The sequence below is a fragment of the Dromiciops gliroides genome, chromosome 1 (assembly GCF_019393635.1).
Source record: "Dromiciops gliroides isolate mDroGli1 chromosome 1, mDroGli1.pri, whole genome shotgun sequence".
In the NCBI taxonomy this organism is placed as follows: Eukaryota; Metazoa; Chordata; class Mammalia; order Microbiotheria; family Microbiotheriidae; genus Dromiciops; species Dromiciops gliroides.
The window spans coordinates 545,609,465-545,633,729 of NC_057861.1; the positions used below are offsets into that span (position 1 = coordinate 545,609,465).

Consider the following 24,265-nt stretch of genomic DNA (forward strand, 5'->3'; position numbering starts at 1 on the left):
AGAAGGAATTTTTTCACTCCAGAGGTCCCTATACTGTTACTATCATAAATGAAGATTTGGGGCAGCTAGGTAGCACAGTGGATAGAGAACTGATTCTGGAGTCAGAAGGACCTGAGTTAAAATCTCACCTCAGGTACTTACTAGCTATGCAAATCACTTAACCCCAGTTACCTTAAACATCTAGGGCCATCTCTAGTCATCCCTATGTATATCTTGCCACTGAACCCAGATGGCTCTGGAGGAGAGAGTGAAGCTGATGACCTTGCACAACCCTCCCTTACTTAAATTCAATTCATTGTATCACCCCAATATCATGGTCCTCTTTGAGAATGAAGGATTAAGAGGAGGGGCAGCTAGGTGGCACAGTGGATGGAGCACCGGTCCTAGATTCAGGAAGACCTGAGTTCAAGTCCGGCCCCAGACACTTGACACTTACTAACTGTGTGACTCTGGGCAAGTCACTTAACCCCAATTGCCTCACACACACACACACACAAAAAGAATGAAAGATAAGGGCAGCTAGGTGGCACAGTGGATAAAGCACCTTGCCTTGGTTTCAGGAGGACCTGAATTCAAATCCAGCCTTAGACATTTGACACTTATTAGCTGTGTGACCCTGGGAAAGTCGCTTAATCCTCATTGCCCCACAAAAAAAAGAATGAAGGATAGAACAACAACAACAAATGAAGATTTATTTAAAAATTACTTAGACAATGAATTATGGCAGTTATGATGGGAGTTGGGGGATGGGGGAATAAATTTCTTTTTTTTTTCTTTTTTTCTTTTGTTTTACATTAGCTAGCATGAGGCTGCTCTCTAGTTTTGTCTTTATAGCAAAGAAATATTTTGTTCCATCCAACTGTATTTCATGGGGATGATATAGGGGCTAGGAAAAAGCAAGCTATCCTTCTGTTGTGTTGCCAGAATTTGGAAGGAACATGTTCTTTTCTCTATTCCATAAGGAGGAAAATAAATTCTAGCACTCCTGCCTTTTTGTCATAAAAACTTTACCTTAAATACTCTCCAAATCAGAATATTCCTTTTCCAAAGCATTCACAGGATTATAGATTTTAGAGCCAGAGGAGATCTTTGATTTGACAGATGAAGAAATGGAGGCACAGAAAAGAGGTTAGTCTAAGGTCTCAGAACTAGCAAATATCAGAGTTAAAATCTGAATGCAGGTTTAGATGGTACAGTAGATAAAGCACTGGGCCTGGAGTCAGAAAGACTCATTTTCCAGAGTTCAAATCTTGCCTCAGACATTTACTAGCTGTGTGATCCTGAGCAAGTCACTTAACCCTGTTTGCTTCAGTTACCTCATCTGAACTGGAGAAGGAAATGGCAAACCCCTCTAGTTCCTTTGATAAGACAATGCTAAATGGGGTTACAAAGAGTCAGATGCAACTGAGAAACAACGACAGTGCTTTTTTCCTGCTGTATCATGTCACTGCCTCACTTAAATCCAATTCACACCCATGTTGAGACATCACCCTCATGACATCATTGGTCCTCTTCTAGAACAAAGGACAAACAACAACAAGAATAACAACACCAACAGCCATTCGTCCCTTCTTTCCCTGTTGCTATGATTGAAAAAGCTGGTCTGGTGTTCCACACTTACAGCATTCTTGGGTTTCAGCTCAATGTCATCATTGTCCCAAAGTAACTCCACTGAGCTGCTTGTGAGTAAATGGTCCTGATACCACTGCTGTCCCTAGGCTGCCGCTCCTACAGAGTTCTGAGGCAGAAAATCCCAAATCTATTTTAAAAGCCAAGTAGAGCAAATGCTTTCTTACCCCTTCTCTTCTTTCTTCTTTTACTACTTTGCATTCAGCTCCTTACTCAATTCACTCCTCTGACCCAGCCCCTTTCTTAATAGACTTCATGAGCTTATAAGAGTTGGATCCTCTCCTTTTCTGTTTTCAGTCTGTCCTCAGATGGTAGCTGCTCAGAGAGCCATTGATCATTCTCGGCATCATTCCATAGCCCTTCTCTATCTGTGTTATGATGTTCCTGGGGCAAGGACATTATGGAATTAGACAAATCCTTTTCTTGGCACTGGGATAGCACTTCTGGCTGCAGTGGCCCATTGGGCAGAGATGCCTTAAGAGAACAGTGAGTGAAGGATAGCTATGTTATCTGTATTGAAGGTACAGTGTGTTACTCAATGGCCACTCATTTTAATGAGGAGTTTCCAGTGGTTTGAGCTTAACCACTACATTCTGGAATTCTTTTACCCTTAAACAAGCTAGACGATTGATTCATTCCCCCTTTCAGGTCCTCAGTTTCCTCACCTTTCAAATATGGGGGTTCAGACAAGATGACCTCCAGTTCTAAAGCTCGAATTCTCTGACTCCTTTTAGGATTCTAAACCTGGAATAGTAGCTGGTTTTGAATTCAGAAATGTGGCCTGACTTGACTGTTTTGTGTGTGGTTGATTACAGTTGGTTATAGTCACACCTTGGGCAAGTCACTTAACTTTCATTGCCCCACCAAAAAATAAATAAATAAATAAATAAAATGAGCTTTCAGTCAGCCAATAACATCAGATTATAGAGTGTGTGATTGATTTAGAATTGAAAGGGACTTCAGAGGTCATCTACTCCAACTTCCTCATTTTAAGGATGTGGTAAATAAGGCCAAGAGAGTTTCAAGTTACACAGATGATAAGTAGCAGTGGGAGAAGCTGAATGTTAATCCTCTAATTCCCAATTCCTTCCCACTTACAGATTCCACATGAGTCTTAAGTTGTTGAGGAGGAGCCAGTCAAACTTTTCCAAGGACATTCGTGTTCAATAAGGGCTATAAAATAATATGCATTAGGTCTTGGAGCCTTCTGTCATGGAGAAAATGCCTTGTGAGTTCTGATTTTTAAGCTAAGCTTCAATCAAACATATTTGGAACAGGGGACAAATATCACCTTTTGAAGGAGGTGGACCTAGCTAAGCTTTGACATAAATGAACTTCAGATTACAAGAGGCAGAGATGAGGAAGAAATCCTGTGCCAAGGCAAAGACAAAGGTAACAAAGTATTGTGTAAAGGGATTGACAAGTGGGTTAGTTTGACTGGGCTGAAGAGTGAAAAGAAAGCAGATGGTAGACTTAGCTAGACCTTGGAGTTCTTGAAATCCCCAACAGAGAAGTTTGTCTTTTATCCTGGAGGCAATAGGGAGCCAATGAGAAAGACAGTGATGCAGTCAATCTTATGCTTTAAGGAATATCATATTGGCAGCTGTGTGAATTTGCCTTTCAGTCATGCTTATCTCATCTTGTAATTTTGAAATTGAATTTTTGTTTTGTTTTGTGGGGCAATAAGGGTTAAGCGACTTGCCCAGGGTTACACAGCTAGTATTTGAGTCCAGATTTGAACTCAGGTCCTCCTGAATCCAGGGCCGGTGCTTTCTCCGCTGTACCACCTAGCTGCTCCTGAAGTGGAATTTGTGAACACATCTAATACTCGACCTTTACTCCAATTAATTTTCATTTAGTACAAACAGCCTGTCAAAGACCTTTTTAGATTCCGACTGTGTCATCTAATATTTTATCTATCCATTGTATCATTTGCAAGTTTGAAAAACATGACATCTGTGCCTTGCTCCAAGTAATAAAAATGAAAAGACAAAAAGAAAAAGGTACTAGGCCAAGAACAAATCTCTGGAACACTCCACCAGAGGCTATCTTTTTTTTGTTGACATCAGATTATTAAACTAGTTTCAAAATTACCTAATTGTACTATTGTCTAGTTTATTAATTAGCCAATAATATTAGAAGCTAGCATTTATATAGCGCTTCAAGATTCGCAAAGCGCTTTTACATATGTTATCACACTTGATCCTCACAACAGCCCTATGAGATGGTGCTATTATTATTCCCATTTTACAGATAAGGAAATTGAGGCTGACCTGAGTTCAAATCCAGCCTCAGACACTTGACACTAGCTGTGTGACCCTGGGCAAGTCACTTCTGTCATTCACTCATTCATTCATTTTGGATCAGACTTTTGGTTACAGCTTAAACAATGAGGGGCAGCTAGGTTGTGCAGTGGATAGAGCAATGGCCCTGGAGTCAAGAGGACCTGAGTTCAGATTCGGCCTCAGACACTTGACACTTACTAGCTGTGTGACCCTGGGCAAGTCACTTCTGTCAGCCTCAATTTCCTTATCTACTGTGACACCTAGCTGCCCCTCATTGTTTAAGTTGTAACCAAAAGTCTGATCCAAAATGAATGAATGAGTGAATAAATAACACTGAAATCCCCTGCTACCTCCCAGGTTCAGTGTGACTGTTTGGAGTAATCAATTCTGAAACCCAATTCCTGAATCCCCATATCTGGTACAACTCTCTATTGTCACATCATCAAAAGACACCGCTTATATCCAGTAATAAGAGCATTTAATTAAAATGTAAGAGACATGTTAGAAACAAGAAAGGAATCATGTAGTCCTTCTCTGCACTATTCACACAGAAGGACCATTTCTTGTGCCTCCCTAGATAGGAGAATAGGGCAAAATTCTCCTGGGAAAATTTTAAAAGGAGTAGGGAACTCTGACATCCAGTGTATTGTGGGACAGATTGAAGAAACTGTCCATTGCTTCTCTCCCACTCTGTCTCTTCTCAGCACAGTCTCAGGGGTCAGCAAGGAGATTAGATAACTTCCTGGGAGAGTGGTATACTTTAGAATCAGTGAAAATGGGGTAGCTAGGTGGTGCAGTGGATAGAGCACCGGCCCTGGATTCAGAAGGACCTGAGTTCAAATCCGGCCTCAGACAGTTAACACTTACTAGCTGTGTGACCCTGGGCAAGTCACTTAACCCTAATTGCCTCACCAAAAAAAAAAAAAAAAAAAGAATCAGTGAAAATATCTTGGCTTATCTCTAGGCTTATCAGGATTTCCCTGATCTTCTCCGTGTGTCTGCTCACTCCCATGGTCCTGGAAACCCTCCTTTATTTAAAAAACCTCCTATATCATTCTCACTTTCTATCATATTTGCTCAGAAATAACCTAGGTCTACCTGAATACTGAGCCCAGGCATTTTTCTTTTCCCTTTTACTATATGACTTCTCCTCTCTTCCTCAGTTCCAGCTGACACCAAACCACACATCCAAGTGCAACCATCCCTTCACGTGGTTTCCAAAATAATCTTTCAAGCTACACCACTGCTCACAAACTCTCAATGACTACCATTCATAATAAAATTCCTAGGAAAAAGTTGTCTAAGCTCTTTGATTTCATTTTTCCTCCACTCATTCCCCTCTGAACCTTTTGGAATCTTCCAACATCATTCCAACATCATTACTTAACTGAAAACTCTCTCCAAACTTACCAATAAACTCTTATGTAGCATTCCCTCCTGGCAATCCCTCTCCCAAACTGTATTAGAAGGTTGAGTTCCCTAAGGAATGATCACCCCAGCTTTATGATACTCTGTTGATTTGTATTCCTAAAATTATAGCTCACAGGTCCTTCAATCCATCCAACCCAGTTCCTGGCATGTGCAATGTTTTGAAATGATGTAAATATCGAGTGAACTGCCTTCAATAACCAGCCATTTGACACATCTGCTCAAAGCAAAGGTGTTTAGAGAAATGGCAAAGCATGGTCAGTAATAACAAAACATTGCCCCTTTAAACCTGGGACACACTCTCCCAAATATACAAAGTGTCAGTAAGAAGCATGGGCATGCATGGTGATTCTATTATCAGAGAGAAAGATGCAATGTGGGACACAACCCCCTCACCTTTAGGTGAGAAATCACTGTCCTGGCTAAAAAGGTACACATTAGGACAACTAAAATGTTTCCAACTCTTCTTTGCAATGCATAGGATGGTCCAAATGTAGGTCCAAACTCACCCTTCACTAGGAAAAGCAGGTTAAAGAGCAATGTTCTGGAGATAAAGGATATAGGTTCAAATCCCCAGCTCTGTTGATCGATCCCCCTGTGACCTTTGGCAAATCACTTGATCTCTCCAGGCCTTGGTTTCCTTATCTGTAAATTGAGGGAATTAGACTAAATAGATGCTGACTTCCTTCTAGCTCTAAATATGAAGTATTAGCTTAATGAATTATGAATCTTTTCATAGGCATAAAGTGTTGTAATAATTTTAGCAACTTAAAAGAATGGAAAAATTAATGTGTAAAGACTCGAATTTGTCCTAGATGACTCATGGCTTCTGGATGTATCTCAGTAATGCACATTTTCTCTAAGAAGTTTTTCCTAAGAAGCCCTAAGAAAAGCTTAAAGACTAACTTTAGCTTGTTGTGATCTGTATGAATACTACATATAACAGATGTTCTTATTGTCAGTTTGATATCAGAACTCTTCTATTTTCTCAGAAGTTCTTCATTATTTTTTAATTCATCTATCCTTATTCCTATGATTCTAGTGCTTTGATGTTGTTTTTAAATGCTGTCTAGAGTTGTACAATGTTTTGAAGTTTTTAAAAACACTGACTGCAGTCACCACCATTTTCTCAGGAGCCACTCAGCCTCAACTCCCCAAAGCCAATCACAACCTTGCCCTAAAAAACAACTAAATCCCCAAATTCAATTTGAACCTGTCCTCTTTGTAGCATCATGTGCCCTACTCCCACTTATTTAGCACATCCATTTTCTCTGTCGTGTCACATCCCTTAGAAAAGAAAGGGAAGAAAGGATGGCAGAAGGGAAGAAAGGAATGGCTGTCTTTAAAAAAAATTAAACAGGCTCACAAGTTCCCCCAAAGAGGTGTTGGGCTCCCCAAAAGGGATTAAGCACATGATATTGATTACTCAGAGCTTCTAGACTCTCAGGTGAACCTAACCTAAGGACTTGCAGTTCATAAGGAGTGCAGATAAACTGAAATCCACAAGGAGCAAATAGTTTAGATAAGCTCAAAAGGGGGAAAAAAATAACATGGATGAATCCTTATGCTTAGGAGCATTGGTGGACATCAGTATTCTGGGGCTTCAACATCCACACTGTTCATACAAGTTCCTCTCTTTTCCCTCATATTGCACTCTCTTCCTTAAACATTTGCATTTACCAACAAATCAACACAGTAATGTATAACAGTACTTCAGCATTCAATCATGAGGAAGTTAAAGAAATGTGTGTGATTTGAGGAAACACATTGGAAAAACTATCCACTCACAGTCTGAAAATAAAACAAAAATACCAAATGTCTGTGATGAGTCCTTGCAGATACATAGAACACTCCCAAAATATCCCAGAGAAACTCCTACTGTGCATTGCCGCCTCTGAGCTGCCCCTCCACTCCAATTTGTACACATGTGTTAATTCTACTAGGAAGACCAACAGGTTTGACATACTCTGACTTTTAAATTCTGTAATTTCATAAAACGGACTGTCCCCAGATCAATCCTCCATATACACAATTGCCAAATCCAATGGTCTTTTTCAAATGTCTCAATTCTTATTGATCTTTCTGCAGTATTTAACATTGTTGATTATCATCTTCTCTGGAATACTTGCTCCTGTTTGGGTTTTCATAACAGAGCTTTCTCTTGGTTTTCCCCTTGTACATCAGGCCATTCCTTTTTAGTATCCTTTGCTGCATCAACCATATGATGCACCTTAACTATGGTGGTACCCCAAGGCCTTTCTCCATCTGTTTTCACTCTCTTTCCCTTTCCCTCCTTTTCTCTCCTTTCTCTCCTTCTTTCTCTCTCCTTCACTTCCTCTCTCCTTCTCTCTCCCTCTCTTTTCCTTTATCTTTCTCCTCTCTCATTAACTCTCTCTTTCCTTTTCTCCCTTCTCACTCTTTCCATCTCCCCTTCTCCTCTCTCTCTCTCTCTCTCTCTCTCTCTCTCTCTCTCTCTCTCTCTCTCTCAAATACATCAACTCCCATAGATTCAGATATAACATCCATGCTGATGGTGCCCACATCCACCTATCTAGCCCCATCTTCTCTTTAATCCCACATCACCAAGAATTTATTGTACACTTCCAACTGGATATCCCTCTGCTACCTCAAATTTAACATGTCCAAAACATCTCACTATTTTTCCATCCCTTTCCCTAACATCCTTTTTAATTATTTTGTTTTTGTTTTTTATTTTTTGTGGGGCAATAAGGGTTAAGTGACTTGCCCAGGGTCACACAGCTAGTAAGTGTCAAGTATCCAAGGTCAGATTTTTTGAACTCAGGTCCTCCTGAATCCAAGGCTGGTGCTTTATCCATTGTGCCACCTAGCAGCCCCTAACATCCTTATCTCTGTTGAGTTACAGCCATCTTTCCAGTTATCCGGGTTTACAACCTGAGTCATTCCAGTCTTCTCACTCTCCCCCACCTTACATATCTAATGGGTTGCTAAGTATTGTCAATGCTCTCTCCTCAACATCTCTCCTATACACCCTGCTTCTTTTAACTCACTTGGCCACTATCCTAGTTCAGGTTCTCATCACCTCTTGTCTGGACGATTGTAAAATCCTAATTGCTTTCTACTTCCTTTTTCTCTCTCTCTAGTCCATACTCCACACAGCTGCCTGTGCTTTAGGTATTCCTAAAGCGTAGGTCTTATCATGTCGTTCCCCTGTTCAAGAAGCACTATTGGTTCACTCTTGCCTCTAGGAAAAGATGCAAACTCCTCTTTGGATTTTAAAGCTTCAACAGTCTATCTCCAATCTACCTTTCCAGACTTATTATCCATTAATCTCTTTCATATACTCTATGTTCCAACCAAACTGACCTACTTGTTATAACTTGTGCACAACATTCAATCTCCTATGTCTGCAGGATCATAAATCTAGAGCTGGGAGAGACATCGGAGATCATTGAGGATAATGACCATATTTTACAGATAAGGAAACTAAGGCCTAGGGAGGTTTGTCATTTGCCTGTGGTGACACAAATCATATGTGACAAAGATGGGACCTGAGCCTGGGGCCTCTGAAACAATTAATCCTTTCCCCACAGTACAGTATTGTAACGATTGGAATGACGCCACCTGCTGGAGACTTACTGTAGAAGAGTTCCGCCCATGAAGCGAAGGTCTTTGAGGGCAAGACCAGGAGTCTTTTCTTTGGCATCAGGAAGTGACACGGGCTAGTGGGAGGAGGAAGGAAGAGACTGGCACTTGGTCTCACTCTCTTTCCTCTGGACTCTGGTGGAGAGCGGAGCTAGAAATGTGCTCTCCCTTTAATAGATAGGAATCTAGGCCTTTCTCTCTCTTTACCAAATTCTTATTCTCCTTAATAAATGCTTAAAATCTAACTCTTTATTGGCAACCACTCATTAGATATTTTAGACAGTTTAGCTAGAATTTTAGCCCTTAACAGTATGATTATTGTGCCTTCAAACAGATCTCTATCCATCTCTATTTACCAAATTATTCGTTTCTGCTTCGGAGCATCCCTACCTTCCTTCAGAGCTCAGCTCAAATGTCATCTTACATACAACCATTCCCAAGGCCCCGGATGCCAGAGCCCTCCCCAAATTATCTTTTATTTATATTGATTTTTATATTCACCAATATGCATGTGTACTTTCTCTGATAGGATGCAAGTGCTTCGGAAACAGAAACTATTTGTTTAGGCAGCTAGGTGGTGCAAGCAGATAGAGCACTGAACCTGGAGTCAGGAAGACCTGAGTTCAAATCTGACCTCAGACACTTACTAGCTGTGTCACCTTGGGATAGTTGATTAACTCTGTTTGCCCCAGTTTCCTCCTCTATAAAAAGGCATCATAATAGCACCTACCTCCCAGGGTTGTTGTGAGAATCAAATGAGATAATATTTGTAAAGTGCTTTGTACTGGCCATGTGACCCTGGGAAAAGTTTGCCTCAGTTTCTTCCTCTAAAAAATGAGCTAGAGAAGGAAATGGCAAACTCCTCCAGTACCTTTGCCAAGAAAACCCCAAATGAGTCATGAAGAATCAGACATGACTGAAACAACAACAACAACAGATAGTACAGTGCCTGGCACATACTAGGTGCTTAATAAATGCTTATTAATTGACTGACTCCCTACTACCTATGGATAAAATATAAATGCCAACTAACCAGCTAGCATTTAAGGCCCTTCACAATCTGGCTCCAAACTACCTTTTCCAGCCTTATTGCACATTACTTCCCTTCATGCCCTTAACCCTACAGACTCCTATTTGTTTTTGAGCTCTACACATTGCTTCCATGCCCTATAGATTCACACAGACCTCATGTCTGGATTGCACTCATTTATTATCCTGACCTTGCAGAATCCTTATCTTCCTTTAAGACCCAACTCAGATGCCACCCCTTGCTGAAGCTGCCTCTGTTCTAGCTTAGTGTTTTCCAAGAATGCTTCTTTGGTTCTTTCCTTTCCCCTATGACACCTTATTTCATATTGTATTTATATCCCCTCCAATCAAATATAAGCTCCTTGATAATGTGACTGTGTTCCTTCAACAGTTTGGGGTTTCTTTGTATACCCAGTGTCTAAGCAATGCCTTGGACTTACTTGATAACTTCAATGGATCTGAGATCTCAATAATATGAGTGTTCCTTTCAGAAGTGCAAATTTTAGTCAATCTATATACTTCTTTCTATGCAATGCTTATCTATGTAGTTGTTGTTCAGATGCAGTCATCTTTTCAGTGGTGTCCCACTCTCATGACCCCATGTGGAGGATTTGTTGGCAAAGATATACTTTACTCATGTGTCATTTGCTTCTCCAGCTCATTTTACAGATGAGGAGACTGAGGCAAACAGGGTGAAGTGACTTGCCCAGGTTGACACAGCTAGTAAATGTCTGAGGCCAGATTTGGACTTGGGAAGAGGAGTCTTTCAATCTCCAGGCCTGGTGCTCTTTCCACTGTGTTATTTAGTTGTACCAACACTTGTTTATGTCTTTCCACAAATCCTGCACAGTTCTACCCAACCAATGTATTTGGAGTCCTTCCTTTAGATCTCTTGGAATTTTATGAATACAAATAGAACATGAAGATTATCCTTTGGTTATCTCTTCCTCTTGCTACATGACTAGCCTATCTCCTTATCCAGCCATATATCTCTGATGGCATATTTTATGCTACTTTTTTCCTACACTATAATATATTGCAACCTATTCACAGCCACTATAGGCTTCTTCATTGCAAACTTCACTTCTTCAAGCACTGTGGCATTCCAACTATACAGAATCATCAGAAGAATAATGACAATAAAAAGATTGAGGATAAAAATATATAAAAAGTTTTACAGAGAAGGTGGGCATAATTCAAAACACTGTGTAAAGTCCCCAAAGCAATACAGGTCATTTTCTTCTTCCTTTTCAATCCTTTGTTTGTTCAAAATTTTCTCAGCTGAACAGACCAGTTCTACAGCTTGTCCTGACAACTAAATCATGATCTAGACAACAGTCATACTTCATTTATTTAGTTATTCCAATGTGGAGGGTTAGAGCAAATATTTTTGAGATTTCATTTAGGAAGTTTTTGCATTATTCTGGGACTTGATGGTAATCAGCACTATGTCTTCTGCAAATAGGTACATCTTGGTAACCTCACCATCCACAGGGAATCCTGATTCTATCTGTACTCTTCACTAAACAGACTCCATAAAAGTAGCCAATACCTTTCACACTCTCATTCATCTTCCTGTTTTGTGACTTATTTTGTGTCTTGGGTGTGCATGGCCTCTTTTCCCTCATCTACCAGGATCATTCTGTTTGGACAACTCTTACCTATCTGAATCTGGAGAGATCGGTCTTGAAAAGGAAACCTTGAGAGGTGATTGCAGAGCAGGGCAGCCGGTAAGGAGGTAGTGGTTGGCTCAATGTGATGGATGGGAGGTATCGAAAGCAATGATGATGATAAAGCAGGTAGAGGACTGAAATCGATCCCAGAGTAAGGGGAAAGTTTCATTTTTTATGCATTGATTGGCAATGTAATGAAAATGATTATTCACTTTCTGATGCTGTTATGTAAGCAGCCATCCTGATTCGAGACCCCAGTGCCCTCCACCATATTGTTCCTTCCACCATTTGACTATTATTTCTGCCACAGAACAAAAAGATCTTATAGAAACTGGCTTTCTATTGGACTTACAATTTGTACCCAGTAACTGAGGCAATTTGTACATTTTTCTCTCTGTCCCCAAATGAAAAGGAAATTGATAAAGTGTTCTGGTTTCAAAGAGAATCAATACTATTCTCCTTCCCTCTTTACTGCCCCCATCCCCAACCTTGGTGCTATTTTGTGGACACTTGGGTCTAAGAGGGAAATAAACCAGGGTACCTAATAATATACATACTGAATGACCATGCTATCAGATGCAAGAGAAACTCTTTTTTCCTTTTCAAGCTAACAATGATGACATGATTCCCAAAGGCTATCATGGGAGGGGGGGAGCAGGTCGAGTGTGACAGTTACAGTGTTTCCCAGACCCTTCTCCCTCATATCTGGGGGTTCTAGGTCTTGGTTTTCCCCACCAGAGTATTGATGGTGTCCAGGGAGCATCGGAAATTGTCATTTAGCAGGTTATAACTTGCTAGACTTCACTCTAGGGCAGACTGTCATTGGGGTTGGGGGTTGGTCCTCCTTTATGCCCTCTATCCCTTCTCTTTCTGCTCATATATCCATCCTCCCAAATTGTGATTCTATTCAGGACTGAGCAGTCTGTAGTCCAACTTACAGCTCCAGTTATCAACATTCATCTTCATGATGGAGGTTAACAGAACTCTCCCTGGGGTTGCACAAATTGGGTGGATTGCTCTAAACCCTGGGCCTCAGCTTTGTGCTGTTGCAGGGAGCAGAAAGGTGCAATTGCGACAAGGTACCATGTAGGAGGAGAGGTAGGTTGCTCTCTCAGATGTTTTTTGTTTTAAAGACCTGGGGCCTGAGCTAAAAAGCATGTAAGGGAGTGGGGTGAAGGGGCAGGGATTAAGACAATGGCTGCCTGGCCACATATTCCTTCCTTGCTTTGCACAAACGAACATGTTGCAAGAATGTCTCTCCACTTTCCAGGCTACTGCTGATTTCACTCAAATATACACTTGAGAGGGAGTTGCTTGTCATTCCCCAAAGGTGGGGCTTGAATGGCCAAAGATGCATTTGTCTCAGAGAGCATGGTCTTGACACTGAATTCAAGTCACCCATCCCCTAAGAACTGCTTCCTCTCAAACCAAGAGAACTGATGGGTGTGATTGCTGGTTGAATATCAGTGGTCTTTGAAAAATCATGGAAAAAAGAGAGAATAACCACAAACTGGACAGTTTTATCAAGAGCTGGATGTAGCTGAGAGTTCAGGACTAGATCATACTAGAGTCAGCATCCAGCAAACCTTCCCCTCCCTAATGACTCAGGTCTGGGAAGGTCACATCAGTATATCACCACTTTCCATTTCAGGGAGGGAAAAATCAGAGACTCAGGTGATTGTTGACAGAGTTTCGAAGGAAGAAAATTGTTTTTTGTATCCTTCCACAAAGGGCACTGAAGTGAGAGGCCATGAGAGTGGTCTTTCACTTTATCTCCAGTCTATACCCCAGGGGCCTACCTGGTTCTCAGGTGTCTGTCACCTAATCTCAACACAAACTTTTGATTGTTAGCAATCTAAGCCATCAATCTCTGCATTTGAGAAAGTATGAAAGGCCTTTGCTCTTCAAATCACACTTGACTGCTCCTCCATTTCCTTTGCTGGATGCTCACCTAGATCAGATGTTCTAACTATAGAGTGTTCCTCAGGGTTCTGTGCTGGGTCCTCTTTTCTTCTCCCTCTCTACTGCTTCACTTGGTAATCTCATCATCGCCCATGGATTTGATTACTATCTCTATAATGATGATTCTTTTGTCTTGTTTTTTTAAATCGTAAAAGTATTTTATTATTTTCCAGTTACAAGTAAAGATAGTTTTCGACATTTGTTTTTGTAAGATTTTTAGTTTCAAATTTTTCTCCTTCCCTCCCTTCCCTCCACCCTCCCCAAGACAGAAAACAATCCAATATAGATTTTATATATATATAAAATATATATTTATATATATAATAAATAAAATATATATATATATAATCACATTAAACCTATTTCTACATTAGTCATGTTGTGAAAGAAGAATCAGAACAAAAGGGAAAAACCTCAAAAAAAAAAAAGTAGAAACCTGCTTCAATCTTCTTTCAGAATCCACAATTCTTTTTTTCTGGATGTGGAGAACATTTTCCATCATGAGTTCTTTGGAACTGTCTTGGATCATTGTAAATGCTGAGTAGAGCTAAGTCTATCAAGTTGATTATCACACAATATTGCTGTTACTGTGTACAATGTTCTTCTAGTTCTGCTCACTTCACTCAGCATCAGTCCACTTAAGTCTTTCCAGGTTTTTCTGAAATCTGCCTGCTCATCATTTCTTATAGCACAATAGTATTCCATTACATTCATATACCACAGCTTGTTCAGCCATTCCTCAATTGGTGGGCATTCCCTTGATTTCCAATTCTTCGCCACCACAAAGAGAGCTGCTATAAATATTTTTGTACATGTGGGTCCTTACCCCTTTTTTTATAATCTCTTTGGGATACAGACCTAGTTATACTGATGATTCTTAAGTCTACCTATCCTGTGCCAGACTCTGCTGATTTCTAGCCTTGTGTCTCCAACTGCCTTTCTTTCCGACATCGTGAACCGGATGTCCAGTAAACATCTTAAACTCATTATGTCCCAAACATCTTAAACTCATTAAGTCCAAATCTTTCCCCTAAACCCTTCTTCACCACCCCCCTTACATTCCTGTCACTGAAGGGGAAATTGCCATCCTCCCCATCCCTCAGGATAAAAACTTAGGAGTCATCCTGGATTTCTCACTATCCCCACATCCAATCTGTTGCCAAGGCTTGTCGATTTCACCTTTTCAACATCTCTAGAATATGCCCCCTTCTCTCCTCTGATGCTGCCACCACTGTGGTGCAGACCCTCATTACCTCATGCCTGGACTATTTATTTATTTATTTATTTTTTTAAATTTTTTTTTTTTTAGTGAGGCAATTGGGGTTAAGTGACTTGCCCAGGGTCACACAGCTAGTAAGTGTGTGTTAAGTGTCTGAGGCCGGATTTGAACTCAGGTCCTCCTGACTCCAGGGCCGGTGCTCTATCCACTGCGCCACCTAGCTGCCCCATGCCTGGACTATTACAATAGTGTAATTCCCCCCAACCTGTGGTGGGTTGACCTGCTCCCAGTCTCTCCCTAACCCAACCCACCCTCCAACCATCAACCAAAGGGATTTTCCAAAGTGTAGTTTCTATCATGTGATGCCTCAATAAATTCCAAGGTCTCCCTATCATCTCTTGTATCAAATGCAAAATGTTCTGCTCAGCATTTAAAGCTCTTCACAACCTAGCCCCCTCCTCCCTTTCCAGTCTTTTTACACATTATTTTGCACCATGTTCCCTTTAATCCAGGGACACTGGCCTCCTTGCTGTTCTATGAAGACTTCACCTTCAACTTCTGGCATTTTCTTTGTCTGTATTCCAAGCCTGTAATGCTCTCCCTCTTCAACTTTGTCCCCTGACTTTCCTGGCTTCCTTTGAGTCCCAACTTAAGTCCCATATTTTACAGGAAGCCTTTCCCAACCCCCTTAATTCTAGCGCCTTCCTTCAGTTAATTACATCCTATTTATCCTATGTGTGCTCTGTTTGTATATATTTGTTTGCATGTTGTCTCTCTTATTAGATTGTAAGCCTCTTGAGGCCAAGGGCTGTCTTTTGTTTCTTTTTGTATTCTCAGCACTTGACACAGTGACTAGCACATAGTAGGATCTTTTTTTTTGTGTGTGTGTGTTGTTTTTTTTTTTTTTTTTAAGTGAGGCAATTGAGGTTAAGTGACTTGCCCAGGGTCACACAGCTAGTAAGTATTAAGTGTCTGAGGCCGGATTTGAACTCAGGTACTCCTGACTCCATGGCTGGTTCTCTATCCACTGCGCCACCTAGCTGCCCCATAGTAGGATCTTAATAAACATTAATTGATTGATAAGCAATCACCTACTTCATCTACCCATAAAACCAGCCAGTGTATCCAACTCTTTGTGACCCCATTTGGGGTTTTCTTTGCAAAGATCCTGAAGTGGTTTGCCATTTCTTTCTCAGGACTCATTTTACATATGAAAGACTGAGGCAAACAAGGTTAAGTGACTTGTCCAGGGTCATGCAGCTAGTCAGTACCTGGGACCAGATTTGAACTTGGGAAGATGAATCTTCTTGACTCCAGACCCGGCACTCTATCCACTGTGCCACCTAGCTGCTCTAAACCAGACCTAAGCAGTAGATATACTTGTCCATTTGTCCCTATATGCCCCCTCTTTTGTTTAGGGACAACAAAGAAAATTATTTCTTATTCTTTTCATCTCTCCCACCTCTAAATGCATTCCTCTCCTTCATTGCCATCTTTCTTGCCTTGTTTCTCTTACAGATAATCCTCTATCAAAACAATCCCAAAATCTGATAAAGGAAATGGGCAAAGCGGTGGATATAATGGGAAAAGAAAATACTGGAGTCCTGTTTGGCAAAGTGAACATCACCTCTGAGAAATTGTTAGAACAAGAGTTTGCTATCAAAGAAGTCCCCACAGTGAAGCTTTTTGTCGAAGGTCAAAGACAACAACCCATCGATTGCAGAGGTAACTGCCCCCAGTCTCTCCCTTGCAGATCCTCACTCTGGATGGAGCCCTGTCCTCCCTGAGAACTGGGCTGGGGGAAATAATAGCTGGGCTGAAGGAAGGAGAGATCTTTCAGCCCTTTAGGCAGGCCTCCAAACTATACTTTGGGTCCAATCTCTTGCTACCAAGTCTCATCAAAGCTTTCTCTGTTCTTCAGCAGGCTAAGGACGCCACCTACCCATGCAGTGCTGGAGGCAGAGGAGAGGGAAGGGAGGGCATGGAGTGGAAGGGAAGAGAAAGGATGGATTTTTCCCCCTTAGAGTCTGTTTTCTTCCTGCATCCCAAGCCTCTGTTATTATGCTGACCTCCTTTTAGCACCTTTTGTTTTGTAGTTTGTGATGACACTCAGAGTTCATTGTGGTTCCAGGACTTCTTGGTTAGCCAAAGGGGCACTGAGTTCACAGAAGAGGGATGAAGAGAATAGAGAGATTCCCAGAAAGTCTGGGGCATACTCAGCTGAATCTGAATGTAGCCCTGTGGGAAGAACACCAAGCTGGGTCTGAGAACACCTGGGCTGTAGTCCCAACTTGGCATGAGAGTAACCACCTGAATTACTTTGGTGTCATTTTACCCTATTCCACCTCCCAGATTTCATTTTCTCTTCTGTAAAAGGAGAGGGTGGGACTAGATGATTTCTACTGTCCTGTCCTTTTTAACTTGATCTTTTTTTGAGGTGGTGGAAGGAATGCTGGATTTGGAGTAAGGGTATGCCTGCCTTTGAATCAAACCTCTGAACATCAGTTTAATGCCCTGTAAAAAGGGGGCTAATGATATGTGTTGTACTTACCTCACAGGATTGATGTGGGGATCAAATGGAATAACATAGAGAAGCCCCTTATGGTTAATAAATGTTATCCTATGAGAGAGAACCTTTTTCTTTCTCAAGCTTCCAATGATGAGAACTAAGCTTCCCAAGGGGAGTGGATGAGGGGAAGTTTGAATATATTGGCTCTGGATCTCCTTCGTAGGTGCACGTTCTAGGTCTGGGTTAGTTATGAGGACGTTCTTAATCTTCTTGTATTGAGCCTGGGCTTTTGGAGACCAGATTTCATGGTCTGTATGGTAATATGTAAGGAAATATGGTAGTGGGAAGCTAGGGTTGGGCGAAGTTATCAGTGGGGTCCACAGGAGGAAGAGGCTGCTTTGTTGGGGTAAGGTAGGTTGTAAAGAGGGATCCTCCTGAGGCACTGACAGTTTTTGTTTGTTTTTGGTTTTTTGTAGGGCAATGAGGGTTAAGTGACTTGCCCAGGATCATACAGCTAGTAAGTGTCAAGTGTCTGAGGCCAGATTTTAACTCAGGTCCTCCTGAATCTAGGTCTGGTGCTTTATCCACTGTGCCATGTAGCTGCCCTGCCATACTGATAGTTTTTGAAGGGGATGAAAATCAAGGTGGGGAGATTTGATTAGTGGCTATTTGGACTCCCCAGCTGACATTTGGGAGGCAGCATGAGTCAGTAGAAAGAGGCCCAGATTTGGATTCAGCTGGGGCTCTTTTGGAATCTCACCCCTGCAGTTGACTAGCTGTGCAACCTTGGGCAAATAATTTGCCCTCTCTGAATCTCATTTTCCTCATTTGTAAAATGAAGTGACTGAAATTGACTTCTTCGGTCCTCCCAAGCTCTTACTCTATGATCCTAATGACCTGTGGATAATTAATCAAATAATCTATGATCCTAATTTATGATCTAATACATGGCCAAAGAGAGCAGCTCATAAAATAGCACAAGTACAGACCAGAAGCAGGGGACACAGCTTGGTGTAGTGGAAAGAACCTTAGGTTTTTCCTGGTTTATAGTCTCATCATTGACACAAATGAACTGTGTGCTTGTTAGCAAATCTCACACATTCTCTGAGTTTGTTTCCAGCTCTATGAAGTAGTAACAATGTCATGTGCCCTACCTACCTCATTTGAACCTTCAGGGTATTATTGTGAGGATTAAGAGATAAAGCTTTGTGAAAGGCTTGTTGTTATTGTGATAGAGCTAGCTGTTCAGGGTAGAACTTTCTCCCAGGAAGACAAGGGGCAAATGCCACAGAGTTCAGTCACTAGGCCAGAGTTTAGCTGGCTCAGGCTCCTTTCACATCAGGCACCATTTACAGAATCATTAGAGCCAGAAGGTGTTTCAGTGGTCATCCAGTTTACTCCCTCTCCTTCATTTTGCAAAAGAGGAAACTGAGGCTTAGATAGTTTTAATGGCCTGGCTTACTGAAGATCACACCGGTAGTAAGTGTCATGCAGGATTTGAACTCAGGTCCTTTGACTATAAATGTATTATTTTTTCTATTACATCTTCCATCTGGGAAAGAGAAACAGTGCAACTTCCCTTGAGACTGACAGATAATTATTCAATTGCTGGGGGTTGCAGTGGGGAAGTGTGGGGAAACTCTGGATCCAATGGGAAGCCTGATCTTGCTTCCTGAGTCACCCTTCTGGCATCTTCTGAGCTTGTCCTGGTTTTAAGCTAGATTCCACCCCACCTCAACTTGCTTCCCAGACACTTCAGAGCAAAGGAGACATCCAGAAAACAAAAACAGGGTAAAGAATTCTCTCTCTGGATTTTCCCTGTATAATTCTCCAAATCCTCCCCTCTGTATGCATGGTATGCTGGATCTGTTCTCAATAAGCATTGTTGTCTGACTATTCCACGCCTTGTTGAAAATTCTCAAGTCAAGGCACCAACCTCATCAAACATTCATAGAACACCTACCACATACCAGGCCTCTCAGATTGCAGAAGTGAGAAGACTAGAACAGCCTTCACCCCCATCTTCCCTCCTTTTATAACATTATAAGACATCATTCATTTAGTGTCCAATGTATGGGAGAGACAGAAATTGCCACAGGATCTTGGAGAATAGAAAAAGATCATTTTATGCTGAAGGGTGAGGATTGTCAGGGAAGAATTTGTGGGCCTCAGCTACTCTCTTTGTCTTAGGAATCAGATTGCCAGGTATGTTTCCACAGCCTTGCTCTGGGAAAATGAACACACTAGGGAGAATGGAGCAAGTAGTGTGTCTCCGACTGTCTTCGGTTCATTGCAATTCTCTGGGTGGCCAGCAGAGGGCAATCGTTTCATGTTCCAAATTTGCCAGCACAACTCCCAGTCAAAAACTAATATTTGGCTAGGTTATGTAAGAGACAGAGCAGACACTGTGATCTGCATGAACAGCAGAGTTGTGGGGCTGCTGGGGAGTGAAGTGTGGGAGAGGAACAATGATTAGAAGGGAGAGAGATCGGTACTTAATTGAGGGAACTTGTCCTTCTGGAGGCTGTCTGCCTTACTTTTGTGTATGTGTGTGTGTGTGTGTGTGTGTGAGGCAACTGGGGTCAAGTGACTTGCCCAGGGTCACACAGCTAAGCTAGTAAGTGTTAAGTGTGTGAGGCCGGATTTAAACTCAGGTCCTCCTGAATCCAGGGCTGGTGCTCTATCCACTGCACCACCTAGCTGCCCCTGTTTTACAATTAAAGACTAGAGAATCTCATTCTAAAATGTTTGCTTCTGGGCTTGGGATTTAAATCAAGAGAGCTCTTGGTGAGGAGGGATCAAATAGGGAATAAAAGCCATTGCCCAGAGTGGGCAGCTGCACCTCCATCTTCCCACAAACTCTTTCCAATGATGGGGGTGGGGGGGGTGGGGGGGTGGGGGCTATGTGGGAGGACAGAAGAGGGAACTGAACTGAGGCCTCCCTGCCAGGGCCAAAGGTACTCCTCTCAACTAGGTTGGGCAGCCTTTGGCCCTCCATTCCTTCTGTCTGCAGGGAAGGGTATGAACCATGGATCCACTTTCTTTTGGGCATGTCTAAACTTGTCTGGAAACCACACAGCAAGGATGTTGCAACTTTGGGAAGGCAGGTGGACCTGGACAGGATCTGTGAGGCTAAGGGCTGGGGGAATCTGGGAATGTTTCATATCCGGGCCCCCTCCATGAGGTAGAGTGACTTGGAATTTATCTGTAGGCTATGCAATGTTAGAGGCATGTTAAAGATTCCCAATCCTCTTTCATTTGGGGTCCTCTCTGGAATACAACTAGAACCAAGGAAGATGATAGGAATAAGCTGGGAATTGAAAGACCTGGGTTCTAGGCTCAGCTACGTCATTAAACAGCTGTATGGCAATGAGTAAATCTCTTAATTTCTCTCACCCTCAGTTTTGACCTTTACCAAATGGGAATAATATTGCCTGTTCTAACCAAATGGTTATCACAATATCTATCCTACATTCTTCACAGGATTGTGTGAATATGCTATGAACAATTTAAAAGGGAATTATCATTAAAATATAATAGGGAGATGGAGTTTTGTACTACTTATTTAAAAGGCCCATCAAAACAGTGCTTACTCCTGTAGTGAATTGCAGAGGCATCAATGAATAAATGAGAGAAAGAAACAGCATTGAGTCTAGGAACTATGCAGCCCTACATGAGATCTCTGTAAATCATTCACAATGAGTTTCTGGCTTGGTCATTACGGCATCATCTGACTTTTGAAAGACATTGACTCCATTAAGCTATTTGCCAGGAAATGGGCTGAATCAAGCAGTGCCTGATGCTCTGATTTTGTGGCTCCAGCTGTGTGTGGATGAACGGCATGTTTATGGTGACCTTATAGGAACAGCACATCTTGCCAGGCATGGGGGCCCCTCAGACCTGTGAGGTTTAGAGGTATCAATGAAACTACCATTCTTTCCTTTCTTGAGAAGAATAGTCAAAGGTCACCTAGTTTCTGAGTCAGATCAAATAGTGTTAATGCTACCCTGAGATGTGGTATAGGCTGGAAATAGAGCAAGGCAAATTCACAAATGAGGACTACATTGTAATGCTAATGGAAGTAAGGGATTAAAGAAAAAAAGAATTGGCATTTACATAGTGCTTAAATGTGAACCAAACATTTCACCTATTTTATCTCCTTTGAGCTTTACTGAACAACTCAATGAAGTTAGTCACTAAAATTATTATTATTGCTATTTTACAAACAGGGAACCTGAGGTGGGAGGGGTTAGGTGACTTATCCAAGGTCATGTAGCTTATACCAGAGGTGGAGTTTGAGTCCAAGTTTTCCTGATTCCAAGCCAAGCATTCTGTCCTCAGCATTATTCTGCTTCCTGGGGAGATGTGGGACATACATTGAATGCCACTGCTTTGCAGAGAGTAGGGATCCATTTATTCTCCAATTATTTATTGAAGACCTGCTGAATGTAACACACACAGATAAGAGATGTGCCTCACACATTCTTAGTTTCCATTGATTAGCTATTATGGCTTTGTTATGCATAAATTTATTCTGGTTTCCATGAGTCACAGACAGCTGGACACACTCCCCTCCCCCTTCATCCCTCAAACACATACCCTCCACAGCTGACAAGCCATGGAGATCAAAGTGTACGCACCCACACCCTGCTTAATCATCACAGGACCCTGGAGGGTGGGAGTCCTAATCAGTAGGGTATTTTTTCTCAGTTTTGTGTCTGACAAACTACCACCTGGCTTGGCCCCTTATTCTTGTGATTCATATCCACTCTCTGCTCAGGGGAAAATTCTTTGTCCCTGATACTTCTCCTTTTAGCTCTCATTTCCTTCCATTTTAGCTGTACCATCACATAGCACTCCTCTTCCTCCATAATCCTCCAAAACTTCTTCCCTCCAGTTCATTTATGTCTCATAGAACCTCCATTTTATTATAATTAAATTAGACTTCACCTATACTGTGCCAGGAGGTAGAATAAACCGACTTCTTTAATCCTCACTGCCACTTTCTTCCTGCCACTTTCTTCTTGACATTTGCCACTATCATTTAGCAGTGTCTCTTCCTTTGAGGTTCAGTCTATCTATATGACATTCCTAGATACTTGTTACAATCATTGGTCAGCATTATGCCTCCATTCACTAACTAGATTTGAATCTTTCTCTCCACCCCAACCAATTCCCTTGCCTCCCACCTCTTCATACTGAAATTGCTCTCCAAATAGGGGCAGCTACATGGTGAAGTGGATAGAGCACTGGCCCTGAAGTTGGTAGGACCTGAGTTCAAATTTGGCCTCAGACACGACACTTACTACTTGTGTGACCCTGAGCAAGCCACTTAACCCCAATTGGCTTAAAACATCTGGGGCCATCTCCAGTCATCCTGATATATATCTTGCCACTGGACCCAGATGGCTCTGGAGGAGAGAGTGAGGTTGGTGGCCTTGCACAGCCCTCCCTCACTTAAATCCATTTCACCACAAGTCACCTTCCGATGTTGTGGTCCTCTTCGAGAATGGAGGACAAACAACAACAGATCTCCAAGTTAACAGCTATCTCTTTTGTTGCCGGCATTTTCTCATTTCTTATCCCACTCAGCCTCTTTGCAGCTTTTGACACAGTCAACCACCCCATCTACCTGCACATTCCCTGCTTTTCCTCCCTCCCAGCTAGCTTTTCTTGCTCATTCTCTTTTGTTGGATCTTCAACCATCTTCTGTCTACTAAGTATATTTTGCAAGGCTATGTCCAGGGCCCTCTTCTGTTCTTTCTCTATGTTCTTACTCTTGTATGTTGTTGTTCATCGTTTGTTCTCAAAGAGGATCAGTGACATCAGGAAGGTCTTGACTTGCAGGTGAATTAGATTTAAGTGAGGCAGAGCTGTGCAAAGATCATCCTTACTAATGATCTCATCAACTCCCATAGAGTTGTCTTTTTTCCAGGTTAAATATAATTTTTTGTTTCAATCTCTATCCCTCCTTCCCTCCCTCCCCTTCCCCCTTCCCGCTGCAGCAAACAACCCAAAATGGGTTATATATATATAAAAGATTTGTCATTTTTATACAGATGACTCCCAAGTTTATATATCCATCTCTAGTCTCTTACCTAAACTATAATCTCATAACATCAACTATTTGCTAGACATCTATACTCAGATCTCTGGCTGTCATCTCAAGGTCAACATGTCCAAAATGACATTTCATATTTCTCCCTAAGGCCTCCATCATATCACTCCATCAGAATTTCCTCCTTCTTTTGAGGCCCTTACCAGCCTTCCATCTCCAATTCACCCAGGTTTGCAATCATGAAATCATCATTGATTCTTTCCTGTCCCCCATAGCCAATCACTTGTCAAGTACTGTTTATCTTCCCTCCCTCCCCATCATTCTCATGTTTTCCCTTCTCTCCATATACCTAGCCATCACTGTAGTCCAGGTCCTCACTACCCTTGCCTAAACTATTATAATAGCCTCCTAATTGATCTCAGTGCTTCTATTCTCTCCTATCTCCAATCCATCGTCCATGGAAGTATAAAGTTAATCTTTCTAAGACACAAATTTGACCAGTCATTTCCTCAAAATGCTTCAGTGGCTCCGTATTGTGTATGATAAAACACAAACTCCCCTCCCTGGTGTTTAAGATTTTCACACTCTGGCTTTCACCTACCTTTGCAGATGTATTTTGTAATACCCCCCTTAATTATTCTATGGTGCATTCAAAGCAGTCTCCTAACTATCCCCTAAACTTGACCTTCTACTTCCTACCTCCATGCCTTTGCATAGGCTGATTCCAAGCCAATGAAAACATTGCCCTCTGCAAGGGATAAGCTATCCCCTTGCCTAAAAATAGTTTTCTTTTCTCTCCCTTCCTTCAAGACTCAGATCAGGTACTATCTGAGGAGCTTTGTCTGACCT

General features: G+C 41.7%; 1 protein-coding gene across 1 annotated transcript in view; it reads left to right on the top strand.

Moving 5' to 3' along the window:
• PDILT (protein disulfide isomerase like, testis expressed) overlaps positions 1-24,265 on the top strand; it is a 66,919-nt gene that overhangs the window by 11,580 nt on the left and 31,074 nt on the right. The window contains exon 4 of the mRNA XM_043998576.1: positions 16,368-16,574. Within this exon, the coding sequence (XP_043854511.1) occupies positions 16,368-16,574 (207 nt within the window). The remainder of the gene's footprint in view (positions 1-16,367; positions 16,575-24,265) is intronic.